This window comes from Echiichthys vipera (genome assembly GCF_963691815.1).
Source record: "Echiichthys vipera genome assembly, chromosome: 6".
Lineage (NCBI taxonomy): Eukaryota > Metazoa > Chordata > Actinopteri > Perciformes > Trachinidae > Echiichthys > Echiichthys vipera.
In genome coordinates, this window is record NC_139831.1 from 10,751,317 (window position 1) to 10,767,065 (window position 15,749).

Below are 15,749 nucleotides of genomic sequence, written 5' to 3' on the forward strand. Positions count from 1 at the left end.
ATTATCCATCTGAGAGGTACTGAAACACAATCAGATGTGTTGTACTAGAGGTTAAAAATCTGATGGTGTAAAAACCGAGACTGACCAGGTTAAATCAATGCACGTTCAGCTTTGTATTTGACATGTCTCAGCCAAAAAGCTATAGCAAGTATAAATAGAGTTTCCATTTATAATCTTAATGGAAATAACTTGAACTGGCTCCTTGATGATTCTTTATTCATCGTCAAAGCCAGTTCCCTAATCAAGCCGCAGATAATCTCCTGTATTACCACCATCACAGTGGTGCCTTTTTCATTTAAAACTTGAGAGCATCTGCTTTACTTAGTTTTTTGAATATGAAGTTCAATCGCTTTATTTTTGGCATGGCACAGGTAGGTCTTTCATCTAAATGAAGCGTTTTTGTTCACAGCAAAATGCAAAGGCCCATGTCCAAAACAAATTATAAATTAAACAGTACAGATGACCCAACGCTTGTTTCACAACTAATGGTGAAATAATGAGCAATAACTCTTATTCCAATTTGTCTACCTTCTTTTCCAATGGAGGACTTTTCCAGTGTGCCTGGGAGTGTTGAGTCGTTGCGGAAAGCGAATGACATCCCCGGTAACAACTCAACCTACAGGAACCTGAATCAGCACTGCAGCGCCTGTGCCAGGGTAAAAAAGAACCCTATCTCAACCCTGACCTTCAAACCCAATTTTAGCCCATGCCTCCAGCCTTCCAAATTGATTGTGTCGTGCAACTTTCACTTAAACTTGAATATATCCTGGCATCTCTCCCACATCCAAACCCTCATTGTGCTGATCTCGCCCTGTGACTAAAAGCCCTCGCTTTCTGACCTTCTGCCCCTTTATCCAAACGTTACTAACTGCCCTTTACTATTTCCGATTGTGTATCCTGCTTTTAAGGCTAATTTAAAATCCAACATACCTTTTCCTTGTTGTTTTCTCCTTGTACAACTTTTGATACCTTTTTTCAGGAAACTCCAAGAATGTTGTCATTTACTTAAGACAAAACAAAGGTTTGGTCTTTATTTATTTTAATCATTTAATTAGTAATAGGCCAATTTAAGATAATATTTTATTAGTAGTAATAAATTAGTTTATTAGTAATTTTGCAGTGTTACAACAGCAAAGGAGATGAAAAAGTGTAAAAAAAAAAAAGCATGATATAATGAATACGTAAACAGTAACAGAGCCTGTGAGCAGAGTGGAGCAGTGAGTATTTCTGCTCCCCCTTCGCTCAATATTGCCCCACACTCAACTACATTTCAGTCCGCTCCACTCAAATCGCTCAACACTTGCTCCAAAAAAAGGGAAAAAGTGGTGTTGCATTTATCAGTTGAACGGCACCCACCCTGAGAGAGGGCAAGGTCTCCGTCCATCTAGTCGTGCCAGTACAGCTGGAGATATACCTTCTTTAAAATCTGCTCTGCGCTCCATCTAAAATCTTCCCTCTCGCTCACATGCTCTGAACATTCAGACACTAAAGAGCCAAATATAATAAGTAGAAAGACTGAACATTTAAATTCCCGGTATCCACAGTAAGAAGATAGTTCAACATTTAGTGAAAAAGGTAAGATGGAGGTGTGTGTGCATTTCCCAGACTGTTCCAGTTTATACAATTCTTTTAATTTATTGTCAGCATTATTCTACATCTCCAAAGGAAAACTCAAGATTGTCACTGATAACTAGCCACCTCCACAGTAACTTTATCACATTGTGCTCTCTGGAGAATAATCAGTCTCAGCTGCTGAGAGCACAGACGATGAGTACCTATTATCTTTAGAGAAACGCACCATTAGACTTTAGCACATGATGTACTGTATAGTTTTGGAAGAAGTAGGAGGGATAATTAAGCTATGCTAGAAGAGCTACAACTCCCTATCCCCCTGTTGTATGGTGCAATTTGTCATAGGGGCAACAGATAGTAACCATAAAATTACTGACAACCAGGCAACTGTTAAGAGGAGGAAGTTTACAATAAATGGTGCTAGCGGCCTAGTCTTTAGCTAAACAGTGAAGGTGCAATCAAAGGGAAGAGGTCGGGGACTGTTAAAAAAAAAGGCCTATGAATATACTGTGTAGCAACAGACAGGTGGAAACAGTTGTGAAATACATTAGTAGCATTGGACCTTTGACAGGAGCTGGTAGCGTCTCAATGCCAAGTCTGTCCAGCACCGACATAGGAAGTTCGGCAGAGTACCAGAGAGCTGCCAGGGTCAGTGAGAGGCGGGGATGCAGGGATCAGAGCTTTCAGGGCACTTCACACTGACTACTAATCATCTCATTTAGATCGCACATCTTCACTTTCCTCTGCTAAAGTGAATCTCTCAAAGTGTCAGAGGGCTGTCAGAGTTAAGCTGCATGTCCATTAATATTCTCTTCAGAGGGCGGGAACAGTGTCTCATTCAAAAAAAAAGAAAGAGTGCCCCCGCCATTCATCAAAGTAGAATGCCAAGTGTAAGGTTTTTTTGGCGAGGTTGAGATCATGACTTTTTATTAATAGGCATTTGGAAAGGTCTACCATTCTGCAACTTTGAAAAGAGCTGGAAAGGAGAGATGGAGGTTAATTTTCTGATTAACGTTTAGAATTTCCTTTCTTCCTCCTAATGATGATGCCCTCTGATTCCCCTCTTTGTGTTGTAGAAAATTCAAAAAGCTTAATTAAAGAAAGTTTATCTGAGGCTAGTGCCTGTTTTAGTTTAGTGTCTCTCATGTATAACCATTACATGGTTGAAAAACCCTGTTCGTTTAACACTTTATTTATAGTATATCATTTTTTATATAATATTTATGAGGTATTTAAGTAATTCTCAAATACTCTTCTTATAACTTGATGCAAGACAAAATATTTTCAACCTGTTCCCTTAGCTGCCACTGACATTTTTTAAAATGTCATCATCACTTATCAATTGTGTATGACTTTACTTTATTTTATGCTTATATTTTATTTCATACATATACATGTGGTAACTTTTTTGTGTTGTACTGAAACAGCAAGAACATATTTCACAGAAAATATAGTCACAACTTGAGAAACCAATTCAAAATCTTTTTTGTTGTACAGCAGAATGCATACCGCTATACTTTTCGAAGAGAGGTGGGTCGGGCTGGTGTACGGATCCCAAAATACAGGACATACACCCAAGGGATCGGTGTCTGTCCCAGAAGTACTAAGCCAAACCACAACCATTTTTTCTAATCCTAACCACCAAGTCATTTTGATGCCTAACCATAACTTTTTGTTTCCTAGTCCAGTCGTCGCTGCACAGCATTAAATATTTTGTAAGATATCAGACGAACCCCTTCACAGCGTTTAATAGAACATCATATTGCGTATGCTAACATATGAATTTTTGTGCATAACTTTTTCTAAGATATATGAACCTGTTGATGAGAATAGGTTGAATGTTAACACACGAGAGGCACAATTTATACTCCCTTTACACACAATCCCTGACAGGTCATCTACAGCACAGCATTTAATCTTCATCTTTGTTTCTGCGTATGTTCTCACTCCCATGCACCATGCTGCCCTTTTGTGCTACTGCATCCCAAACGCATTTGGGAATAAGCCACTGAGAGGAAATGTAAAAAGCTGTCAGCAAATTCTTGTTGACAGCGAGAGGTCAATCCGTTTTCCCTTTGCTTGACTCCACAGGAGGAGGAACTCGTGAGGGAGAGCCGTGGTTTTTACTTCCGGGGTTATGGACTGGGTCACTGCCTGCAGAACAAGGATGGTACCGCTGTGGAGGCGGCCACTGTCTTCACCCCGCCACCACCTCCTCCTCCTCCTCCAGTTACCTTTTGCGATGGAGAGGCAGTTCACAAGCGTTTTGTGGACCGGGCCAAGCGCATTGACACCATATCCAGAGCCGTCTTTCCCTTGAGCTTCCTCATATTCAACATCTTCTACTGGATCACCTATAAAGTACTGCGGCATGAGGACATCCATGCAAGTTTGTAGAACGCTCTCTGCTGCCAGTTGTTACAGTTAGTTTTTTTTCTCTCAGAACCAAAACTGCCTGTCAGATCTACATTACAATGAGGAAATGTGTCAAGAGGCATATCTGCTTCTTAAAACCATTGCTACAAACTTTGTGCTCAGGTGCGTCTTCAGGATCTCAGAGGAAGAGTGATTAAGCCGAAAGACAAGGTTAAGAGAAGTTAATGTTGATCCTGGCTGGATGAGACATACTGACTTGAATTTTGACACTACTTATCTTTGAATGAATGTTTTTGAAAATTCAAAAGATATAGGTTTTTTTTTACACCTTTAGATTATCTAATGGGTGCAGGGGGAGGAATGGGTCTTTGATATTTATTAATATTCAATAAGTGGTGATAATTCAATTAAGAAAAAAAAATTATATATATATATATTAACAGTGTATAAAGTGTATATTAAAGAAGCTGTTCATTAAACCGCACAAAGCACAAATATGTATTTCCTTTTGTCGAAATTTAAATAAATCGTTATTCTGCCAGGAAACCAGAAATGATTTGTTCCTCTTTAAGCTGAAGATCTGTTTGATTACTTTGAAAAAAGATGCAGGGGTCATGCTCAGAAATGTTTTTTAAGTGCATAAAAAAAAATCAGTCACAGAATAAATGCATAACACACAATTACTTTTCTATTTCCTTCTATGTGCTTTAATATACCCCATCAGCTCTAAATCCCAAAAGGGAAGGGAAACACCTTTAACTGAAGGTGAAAGTCAACTCTCTTTGTTTTACTTCTCAATTGTTCGCTGTGAAACCATACGCTTGCATAATCAATCCAGGAGGAATCTGGACAAACATGTTGAGAAAAATCACATAAGAGCTGCCATTTCTTTCCCAGTCTCAGGAGTCTTTGAAGGTGTGGAAATGCATGGCTGCAGTGGAGAGTGAGCATCACCAGCGAGGGAGGACGAATGGGTTTTTTAATGGGAAATCAGAGGGTTGTTTTATCAACTAATGAGTTTGAAAAGGGCTTGGTGTTCCACTGCTAATGACAATGAATTCAGAAAGGCAGCTGGGGCCTACTGTCCTGTCCTAATCAACTCCCCTGTATTGTACGGTTCCCCAGGTAATGAAAAGGGGGTGGGTGTGTGTGTGTTCCAAGCGTGCGTTTGCTTCTTTTTCTTCCCTCCATTGTTATATTGATATAGATTTTTGTTAAAACATATCCAGTGTTCCACATTATCTTTCTGAATCACAGACTTCAATCAGGGTTGATGGTACATACATCTTTGGAGCATAAATACAAGGAAGAGGAAGAAAGCCGGTGGTCTGCAGAATAAGGACTGAGTGGCTTGACATATTCACTAAAGTCCTTCATATGGAAAGCTTTTTATAATTAATTATGATTATCTAAATTCTGTTTGTCTCTATGTGCCTTGCGATAGACTGGCGTCCTGTCCAGGATGTACCCCGCCTCACGCCCGATGTCAGCTGGGATCGGCTCCAGCTCCCCGCGACCCGACAGGGACAAGCGGTTGAAGATGAATGAATGAATGAATAAATTTATAATATCAGAATATGAGGGCATGCAAATGTCAAAAATATTGGCTGTTGCTTGTAACTCGCACCACTTTCCCCATCAATTGAATCCCAGTTCTGAAAAACAAACAACTCCAACATTGAAAACTTTGGATTGCAGCCATCTTCTTTTTAGAGCTACGGATAGAAAGGACTATATGGGGCCGGTATTACTGCTAACTCACCACATACTCTAAACTATTCTGGAAATCAGTATGCAAATGTAAAAAAACAATGGTGACTGCATGTCACTGGCACTGCTTTCAAAATCATCAAGTCAGACTCTTGAAAACACAAATGGTACCATTTGAAAACAATATATTATAACTAAATAGAAAGGATAAGCATCAACCAAATGTTTTTTTTTCCACAGTCTGGCAACACAAAACTTTTAGATGGCTTTTAATCGATATATAACCAGTAAATGTTTTATTGTTATAGTGAATGTTTTTTTCCTATAGTGTTTAGGGCTTAAATCTTTTTTAAGTGGTATTAAAAGCTCTAAACACTATATCTGACACTACAAAGATAATTATTCCAGCCCCAACCACTGTTCATGTGTTATTTTACCATTTATTTTATTAATTTACATTTTAAGATACGGCCTTATTTTTTACATTCATGCAGTATCATTTGAAGTAACAATGCCTTAGCAGCTGGTCTCCATTCACTGTAACTCAGGGATGGAATTGTTTATAATACTGACAAAAAAAATGGCACATTTGTGGCAATATAAGAAGCTTTTCTAAATCCACAAACCCTGACTGACATGCAAAAAATAGACCCACATAACGCTTGATCACCTCTCCCAGAGAACAACATGTCGCCCTCCCTGTGTATTATTTCAAGGACACAGGAAGACTGATGGATTCAAATATCGTAGGATCTTCACGCGGCTGAGTGTATTCACGCGCCAACTTTCATTACGCAGAAAATCCCAAGTGTGTGATGACTTAAACAAATACAACTCCTCAACCTTTCTCCTGTCACAAGGGTCTGATCTAGAAAGAAAGGACCCAAATGAGGACATTAAATGTTCATTTTTCTGCAGTATTTAAACATCTGACACTGTTGTATGTAGATGCCTATTTGAGGACTTCCTCTAAGGAATGTTTTATGTTGATGAATGGATGTATTTTAAATAGTCAGATTGTGTGTAAACGAACAAAAAACGAGCAGGAGAGAAAATAATGCACATTTAATGTAGCTTCCGGTCATCGTGTCCCAGGCATGTCCTTGCATTCTCCCTCAGGGGTAATCAACATGCTTTCCCCCTCCTCATTTCAGCTGAATGTCAATGGTGCCAGAGCTAAAACTGATGTGTGAGCTTTGAGAGAGCAGCCTTAGACCTGCAATCAATACTACTGTCCCTTAGAGCAACCAGCTTCTTACCTTTTCATGCACATAAAAACAGAAACACATACGTAGACACAAAAATAATACTCCTATGTGTAGGATTTTCACACTCAATGAAATTTTACAACAGCAATTAACACTACATTGTATGAGCTGTTATTTTTCCAGTGGTAGTGTTTTTCTCCTCGGTTGTTTCTAAGATTATTTTTTCTCTCTTATCAGTTTATAAAGGAAAACAATTTCCAATTTACAATACGCTTCTGACTTTAATATTATAGTCCTTTACTATAAAATAAAGTCAGAAGCGTATTATTGTAGAAACTGCATTGTTGTATTTTTTGTTGTTGAACTTTCGTATCAAATTTCATGACTATCCAGAACTATTAACAATAGCTGGACCTCTAAATAATAATAATGTTATAGTGTAAAATAAAATCTGTAGTACCAGACATCATAAATATCTCCATAATTGTGTATCCTAGTAGATGACTGCTGGATGAAGAAAGAACAGCTGAGGGGAAAATACTGGTTTCTTTTGAAAGTGATGTATTAATGAGACAACGCTACACATGTCACCTTTAAATATGAGTGGAAACAGAGGAAACTGCTTGCTCCACACAGCATTATGGATGCAAACCTTGTGGATGTCACCCAGCATGTGGTAACAGATATGCTTGCTTGTAAATACATATTTTGTGTGTGGGTGGTGTAAAGGTTTAATGCAAACGTCCTGTATATCCAGTAGTTAATGATCAGATTCTATAATGCTAGGATACACACTCAGATATAAATGCAAAATTACACAGAGACCTTTCTATAACTTCAAGACAACACAAACATAATGACGTTCATTACTGTAAACATACAATATTCTTAACAAAGTGTTCAGTACGGGGGTTTCAGGTCAGTATCTAAATAAATCAAAGTCTATTTGCACATGCAGCACATCAATTCCAGAGAGAAGATTTCACCCAGAAATCGTTGGCAGCTTGACAGTGTTGTCTGTAAGGCAGCCAAAAATTAACACCCTACATCCGTTACTTACTGTATGTAATTCTGCTTGGAAATGGAAAAGGAAGGAACTAACATTTGCATTTGAACATACAGTTGCAGGTTACGATATACATGACACTCATGTTCATTGAAACTGTTTGCCACTCAGCCCCAAAGCAATGACAAACTGTAAACAGTGTATGAGAGTGATGCTGGAGTTTGAACTTTTGTACATCGTTTAATACAAGGTAATGGCACTTCTCCGATTTTGGAAAACGCAATCTGCACAGGAATTTCAAATTTGCAGGAAAGAGGTGAACAGAAAACGACTATATATATATATATATATATATATATATATGTTATGTATAAATGTTTTGGATTACCTCAATGTATTGTATACCTTGCTTACAAACTGGATGGCACAATCCTACAACGTAAAAACTGACAAAGCAGGTCCTGTATCTGATTTATACAGTAACGCTTGATAAACTAATATCTTGCTTAAGCAGATACAAAATGTGACTGTCACTGGATTTTTTACAACCTAATGAGAGAGCATGAAGAGAGATAATGAAAGTCACACTCTCACAGCCAAACAGACCCTTCTGGACTAATATAATATACGTACAATGCAATACAATACTTGCAGTAAAATTTTGTTACAAATATTCTTAAATGGAGAAAAACAGCCAATCCCTGTGTCCTTTGTCTCGTCTGTTTGGGCTACCACTCCCAAGGGGGGTAGGAAGTGCAAAAGCCATCAACTAACATTTCCTCTGTATCTACAGCAGCAGTTTAAAGCATCACACCAGATGTATTCCCCAAATTCGAGCACTAATGTCGTTTTTACACAAACAACACATCTCTAACAGCCAATTAAAGGACAAATGTAAGCAGACATGATGCTGAAAAGGGTTGACATGTCACTCCCTCTGTCCACTTAATGCATGAGTCAAGAAGGTTGATGCACCAGTGTGATCATTCATCAAAGGTCAGATGGGCACTCAGGCTGTTCAATTTATAACCTTTTTCCATATTGAATCAGATCTAGAGATTAGAGCTTCTCCATATTTTGTCTAATTTGAATAAGGACATCAGAAAACAGGCACCTTCAAACGACATGCTTTCGAGGAGACAGCAGGGAAAACCTAGATTTCAAGCAGTGCTGTAGAACTCATCCTTGTGTACACTTACACATAAAATCCTATGAGGATTCATTTCCACTAATCCCTTGCTGCGCTTCTACATTTCTGTAATTCCAACATCAGAGAGAAGCCCTGCAGCTGGGAAGACAGCAGCTCGGGGGTTTACGTGGATAATGGTTATAGACATATATGCACACTACATTTCCTTTGTGTGCAAACAGGAGAAACAAGGAATTAGTCCCAACCCAATCCTTCCATAGAGAGAATAGGCACCAGTGGGAATTATGTCAAACCTCTTTTCAAAAGTCCCACATTTTGAGACGTTCAGAATTTCTTGGGGAGAGCTGAAGCTCGAAGATTGAATTAGGTTTGACAGCAATTCTTCATAAAAGATGCCAGAAAATTTTTTAGCGCTCCTTTTAGAGCAACAAAGTGGTTGTAAAGTAGTCTGTACAAGGTAGAAAATATTCATTTATCGGTACAGTAACAAATTAAACACCTGCTACATGCCTTTAAGACATCCACAGATCATACAGAAGTGTCCCTGACATGATGTATAAAAAGCAGTGGTGAAAAGTAAGGAATTATTTACTTGGTCCACCAGAGAGGACTGACAAGTTTTTCTACATGGTAAAATGTCCCACCCAGTACGTGTCTGGGCAACCTGTTTTCACTCCTGACTCGTCAATGGTCACGCACTGTGCACCCCTGCACCGTTGGTTTTGCAAATGCGGGGCTGCATCTAATGATCGAGATATACCAACTCCAACAAACAACCAGAAACACGTGTCGGATCCCAAGACAGTCTAGTTTGCTCCTGCTGGTGGGCAGTGCTTGGTTTTGGCTTGACTTTTTTTACAGGTAAACTGTACACTAATATAATATTCTGAAAATATCTGACAAATTTTTTAACCAAATGGTTTTTTGTGTGAGTTCACAACGTAAACCACTTTAAAAGTAGTACTCCTTTTCCTCATGTAGGATTTTAAATGCAGGACCATTATATTTAATCCTGTATGTTTCCATTGTGATATTGGTGCTTAAGAGGATAACTTAAAAAAAGTACTTTAAGATTTCTCCTCCCTGTACCTTCTTTGACCTTCATTTAATCTCATTTCTACTCTTTGTCCAGACTAACTGCAGTGAAAAAGTCTTCAGGTAAATAGCAACGGGCCTATAGGGAAATGGAAAAGGAGGAGTGGGCATGTTTGTTGGCTTGCTGACTGTGTCCATCCTTCATCCCCCCTGCTCCTCTGCACTTGCTTCTATTTAAGTAAATTGGGGGGTTTTCTCAACCTTCTTTTCTGCCCTGTCCATCAGACACGACTCACACTCAGTTAATGCCCAAGAGAGCAAAGGAGGGAGACAGCTCGGAGCCTTTTCCCTCCACAGCTCTGACACTAGTCTTGCATTGCCAGACCTATCTCCACAGCACCATGTCAGTGCTTGAGTATGGTCTGGCTACACTGGCTTATCATTCTGACATCTGGTGCGTTTTCAGGCTTTATCCCAGTACTGTACATCTGGTAGGCCAGAATACTCTGACACGGATTCTGTGCTGGAAGTTGGCTGGTAGAGGTGAGCCAAGAGGGAAAATAACTATTTCCATGGGAAATGATGCATGGATGTGCATATTTGTGGCCTTGTGCATGTAGTTGAGATGGCTAAATGTCTCCTTGGCTTCTTACCAAAGATAGAAAAAGAGCAAAAACGAGAAACATGTCCTTTCACTGCTCTCAAATGGTGACCTTTTGGTACTTTGTGTTGGAAATGTTTTAGACTCGTTATTTTTGGAGGCAGGGGTAAGAAAAACAAGCATCCCAAAAAATGCTTGTTTGATGTCCCTCTTCAATTAGTTTAGGAATTACTTTATACAGGCCATTTGTGTTACTGCAAGAACATAGTTATCACAAGAAACAGAGAAAAGAAAACATTTTCCAGTAGGGCTGTTACTTCTGCGATTGTGTTTTGCTGTGATGATCTGATGTTGTAACTCTACCATATATAGAGTAATAAAAATAAAAAAAAGCAGTAGCCATAGGCTGCAGTCACACTTCAACACCATTTCAACATATGTTTGGTCTTCAGATCACCTCAAAATGGCTCCAATGCTTTTCAAAATGGCTGCATTTATTGGTGCAATTTTTCCTGCTAGTAGTGTAACCTATATTGAAAGTTAGTTTCTTCTAGTCAGACAAGTTAGTTGTATGGTAAGGATGTCTTCTTACCTTTTCTTAGCTGACAGTTTCAGCTGTACTCCAGCCTTCCTCAGAGCTGCTGTTTTCTTCTGGGTATGACGTGTTTTATGAAAACAGCTGACCGGGCCGGCAAACTTCAAAAGTTCACCGACTCTGTTGTGTCCGTTCCTCGCCCTGGTGCCGCTGGCAGAGAATGGTGTCCCAGGTGTGTGGGAGCAAGTATACCCTCCTCTGATTCAACTGCCTCCGTATCTGTTCACCCAGAGAAACACTTCAAAGCCTTTGGTGCAGTGCAAACTCTGCCATATGTGATTCATTCAAAGAAGAGATGAGAGGCCCAACACTTCACAGCTACTACATTGTGCCCATCTAGTACTTTTTCAAAAGCTTTATAATATCTTACCATATCAGTTGGTTGCTCTTGGTATTCTTGCTGGACCTCTTTGGACCTCTCAGGTAGCCCTCTTTCTCCAACACTCACATTGAAGCACACTGTTGCTGCTAAACAAGTCCAAAAGTGTTTCCTCTTGAAGGTTGCGTTCAGGCTACTACAGACTCTGTGTTGTTGGTCCTTTTGGTTCACTATCATTACAGGCTAGGTAGGGGATATGTATTCTCCACTTGTGACACAATCAGAGGTCTTTAACACATTATAAAATCTTAAGGAAACACAGCAGTTTATCAGTCACAAAAATAGTCTGCAGTCTTCTCAAACAACTGCTACTACCTTCAATGTGATTCCCTAAAACACCATTTTACATTATTTGGCTAAACGCTTCAAGTCATTTACAAATTGTCAGTTTGCAGCTTCTTATCACTGAGTGAGCTGCCCTTTATGTACACCAGGAGCAATCAGGGTAATCATCCCCAGGTGTTTTAAGGTTTTAAGTGGCTAAATGTTCGAAGTTGGACAACCCATGTTAGTTTGCAACTGAAGTTATTCTCCCTATTCTGAAGTCCAAGCCTACCACACCATTTATATATGCGTTTATAAATAATAATCTAAATGCTTTGATCTAAACACATGATATATAACGCCAAAAAACAGATGTATTATCTTTTCTGAAGGTGACACAGGCTTTGGTCATTTAAAAAGGTCATTTTCACATGTGCTAATTAAAAGTAGGGGAAAGAAAAGACCCTTTTGTTAAATATCACGTATCCCAGAGAATGCCAAAGACTGCATGATAATGAATGCTTGTGATGTCTCTTAAGGTTAGCCCTTCCATCTTCATCTGCTCTTGTTTTCACTGGCAGGTCAAAAGCAAGGCCGAGTCTGCAGGACCCTGTCAGTCTGCTAATTCTTCTACCTCATATTTGCGCTAAATTAGTATGCAAACAAACAGTTTGACCTCTTACATCTAATATACATAATTCTCATATATAATTTAGTAAGTTTAGGTTCACTGCAAGAAATAATAGAACCATATGCTGCGTACGTTTGCCATAATTATTTAAACTTGATTAAAACACCAGTTTTGTGTCATTGTTTTATATTCAGAGACCTCTGGGTAAAAGTTTCAATGGTATCCAAGGGTTTTGCTGTTATGCATACCATCTATTTACAAAATATATCATTTTCAGAGTGGTGGCTATCTCATTTTAAGACGTAACTCAGGAGATAAATTGTCAAATAACCAGACAGGGATGCCAGCTGGTATACAGATGTAGCACCTACTAAAATGTGTGGCATTTCAATGCGCTAATTTAAGACTTTTTAACGAGGAAAATAGTTTGAGAGGTGATGTCTGATCACGTTGACCTGATATTAATAATTTATCAAACTATTTCTCTCTCTGTCATTTTCATTCTCTGTAGGAGAGGCTTGATTTCTTCTGAAAGGGAACACATTGTTTTAATATTTTTGTCGTTTGGGTGCCTGAGATGGGGATATTTTCTACTGAGTGGGAAAGTGTGAATTTTCAGGCAAATGCCAGATACAAATAGTGATTTTTGTTGTTACTGTGCTGGAGTTTTCATTGATACAAGCTTTGTCCCTCTGGGCCTGGATGTTGAATTTTGCATGAACATGCTCAGGATAAACTCTGTAAAGGCCAGGACCTCACCACTGCTCACTGACTATTCTTCAGCACTCCACAACAGACATCAACACCACCAAGGATGGCATCTTAGCTCAAACTCTACTACATGCCTTGGGCCCTTATCCATAGTGGGGTGACAGCAACACAGGAAGCATTTCCATTGATTTCCTGATCTCCTGAAGCGGTTTGATTACTGTGAGTGTGGTAGCAGATCTCACATGCCCAGGCCTTCTGCCCTCATATCTAATCCCTCACTGCTGGTCTTCCCCCTCTGCTGAGGCAGGTGGGCTGATGCTAGTAAAGGAAACTAAGCATGATGACCTCTGTTTTTTTCCTATCAAAGTAGTGTCATGCACCTCCACCTCCTGCCTCGCCTCCGACAGCCACTGTTTTTTTTTCATGCTTATTGTATTTTGAGGAAGTTGAAATGGTGCATCTGGGGGAAAGGTTTACTGGAACAGTTTTTTTTTTTTTTTTTTTTTTAATGGAACATGCTGTTTCTACTTTAATTATGTTTATTATCATCAGCTATTGAGGATTCAGTTCAGAGAATACAGTGCAGCAAAATAACAACTATTTCCATCCAGTGAGTGCTACACTTTAGATGTAGACTAGCATTTGCAATCACCTAGTGTCCTTGCTATGGCCAGAGGGGACCTGAACTCTTGAAGGATCTCTGGCATTACAAAATCCTGTTGGTGAGGAGAGTCAGTGATTACAAACACCTCCCAGAGTTGTTGAGAGGTGACCTGCCTTACCAGGTGAGCAGGTAGTGTGCAGCCTTCGAGGTTGAGTCATAATGTCACTCTGCTAAGACTGATAGAGGTGTCATTGGTCCTGTAACACGTCAGCCTGGTGAGATGGGGTGTGTTGGCAAGGATCAGCCACTGGACCCCACAGCCTCTGTCAACAAGGTAAATGTCAACAATGGTAAAACGTTTTTTAGAAGTTGTTGTTACCTGGAGTTTGGACTCAAGAAGATGCCATGCCATCTTTCCACTGAACTTATGGTAATGGCTATGTAGGTGTCTGTGGAGATTTTTAAACATAAAGTGTTCATTTTTGTCCCAATATAATTTAAGTTTTGTTATTACTCTCAGGGTACGTATGGAAGTTAAATAGAAATGATTTAGCATGCTTTCACATTATTATCAATTCCATTTAAAGGATGTAGCAGATAAGTTCCAGTTTACAACTGAACTACTGTATATTGCACTATATATTCTTTGTGAAGGAGGGGCTCTGTGCTCTTTCTGCCTCTGTGGCTGCAGATTCTGACCCCAGAGAGAGCCCCTGGCCAGGCTGAAGATTCTTTGTTCTTGTTTTTATAATAAACATTTTAAACTTTGAGGAATACTCTGCCTTTCCTTGAGAAGACCATGACACGCAGTTTCTGCGTGAATGATCAAAGCCGGCACAGAGGCGGGCCTTGTTCATTGCGCTATTGCAGAATATCTGTGTGAAAGGGGCTTGAAATACATTGGACAACCTTCCGTGCAAGGTCTTGATTGGCAGCCAATCACTCATGAATCCCATTGCTTTATGGTATTAAAGTGCTATCTTCTGATCCCTTTTTACAATATTTACATGTACTAGATGGAGGACAGAACAGGAGGAAGCTATGTTGAATTAGCTAAATATTGCATGGCTGGGATGGCCCCCATTAAGAAGGAAAATAGATGCATTTTTGCAGTTAATTTCATACTGGATGATTTTATTTGAAAAAATTCTTAAAAAGTAAAAACGAACTAATTTGCTCATTTCAAATATTTAATAATTTGTTAAGCTTGCCTTGTGGCTTGTAGGCTGCCACTGCAGTCCCTTAGCTGCTACATTATCAAATATGCCAAGAAATCTGCTTTACCTTCCATATTTCAAATTCTGATTCAGGTAAAACAGGTGAGACTGAAATGCTTTCTAGCTGCTAATAATAACTCAGTTGAATGGAGAAACCAATGGAACAGTTCCTCAGTGCTGGGCAGCCCTGTCACTGCGGTTATAGAGCCTTAGGTTAAGTTTTGGCTCCTCACAAGGACTGGGTGAGCTATATAGATTAGACTATTCACACACAGTCCAGCATTTTGAATGATAAAATAGCTAATTGTTGTTGTAACAATTGTAACAAAATTGTTTCTCTCCCGCTTAGGATTTAGAGGGATCTAACTGTTATATGTTATTTACATGTCAGCGTCAACGTGAGTTTAATAATCAGGCTTCATCTCAAGTCTTGAGATGGTCTGAGCATGCACATGCACAATCAGTGAGCCACGATGCCAGTAAAGTGCCTTATAGAAAACTATGTTCAGAGGACGAGTGTGACTATGCATAACTATTAATACTGTGCTGTTAACCAAAATCAACAGGAATTATTCATTTCTCAAGGATAATAAAATCCATGTGCAACCTCATTCAGCATCTTGGAAACACTAAATATGTTTCTTTTTCTGGTCAACATTTTTCCGTGAAGCTATGGAACCTTAAAAATGC

At 39.2% G+C, this 15,749-nt stretch overlaps 1 protein-coding gene across 2 annotated transcripts in view; it reads left to right on the plus strand.

Moving 5' to 3' along the window:
* The window catches only part of glra4a (glycine receptor, alpha 4a), a 46,108-nt gene extending 41,493 nt beyond the window's left edge, over window positions 1-4,615 (plus strand). Inside the window, exons 9-10 of one of the 2 annotated variants that reach the window (XM_083915652.1) lie at window positions 546-656; window positions 3,664-4,615. In XM_083915652.1, coding sequence (XP_083771778.1) covers window positions 546-656; window positions 3,664-3,969 — 417 coding nt within the window. In that variant the 3' untranslated portion in view covers window positions 3,970-4,615. The remainder of the gene's footprint in view (window positions 1-545; window positions 657-3,663) is intronic. The other variant, XM_083915653.1, reaches the window with a different exon arrangement.
* Window positions 4,616-15,749: the final 11,134 nt, after the last annotated feature.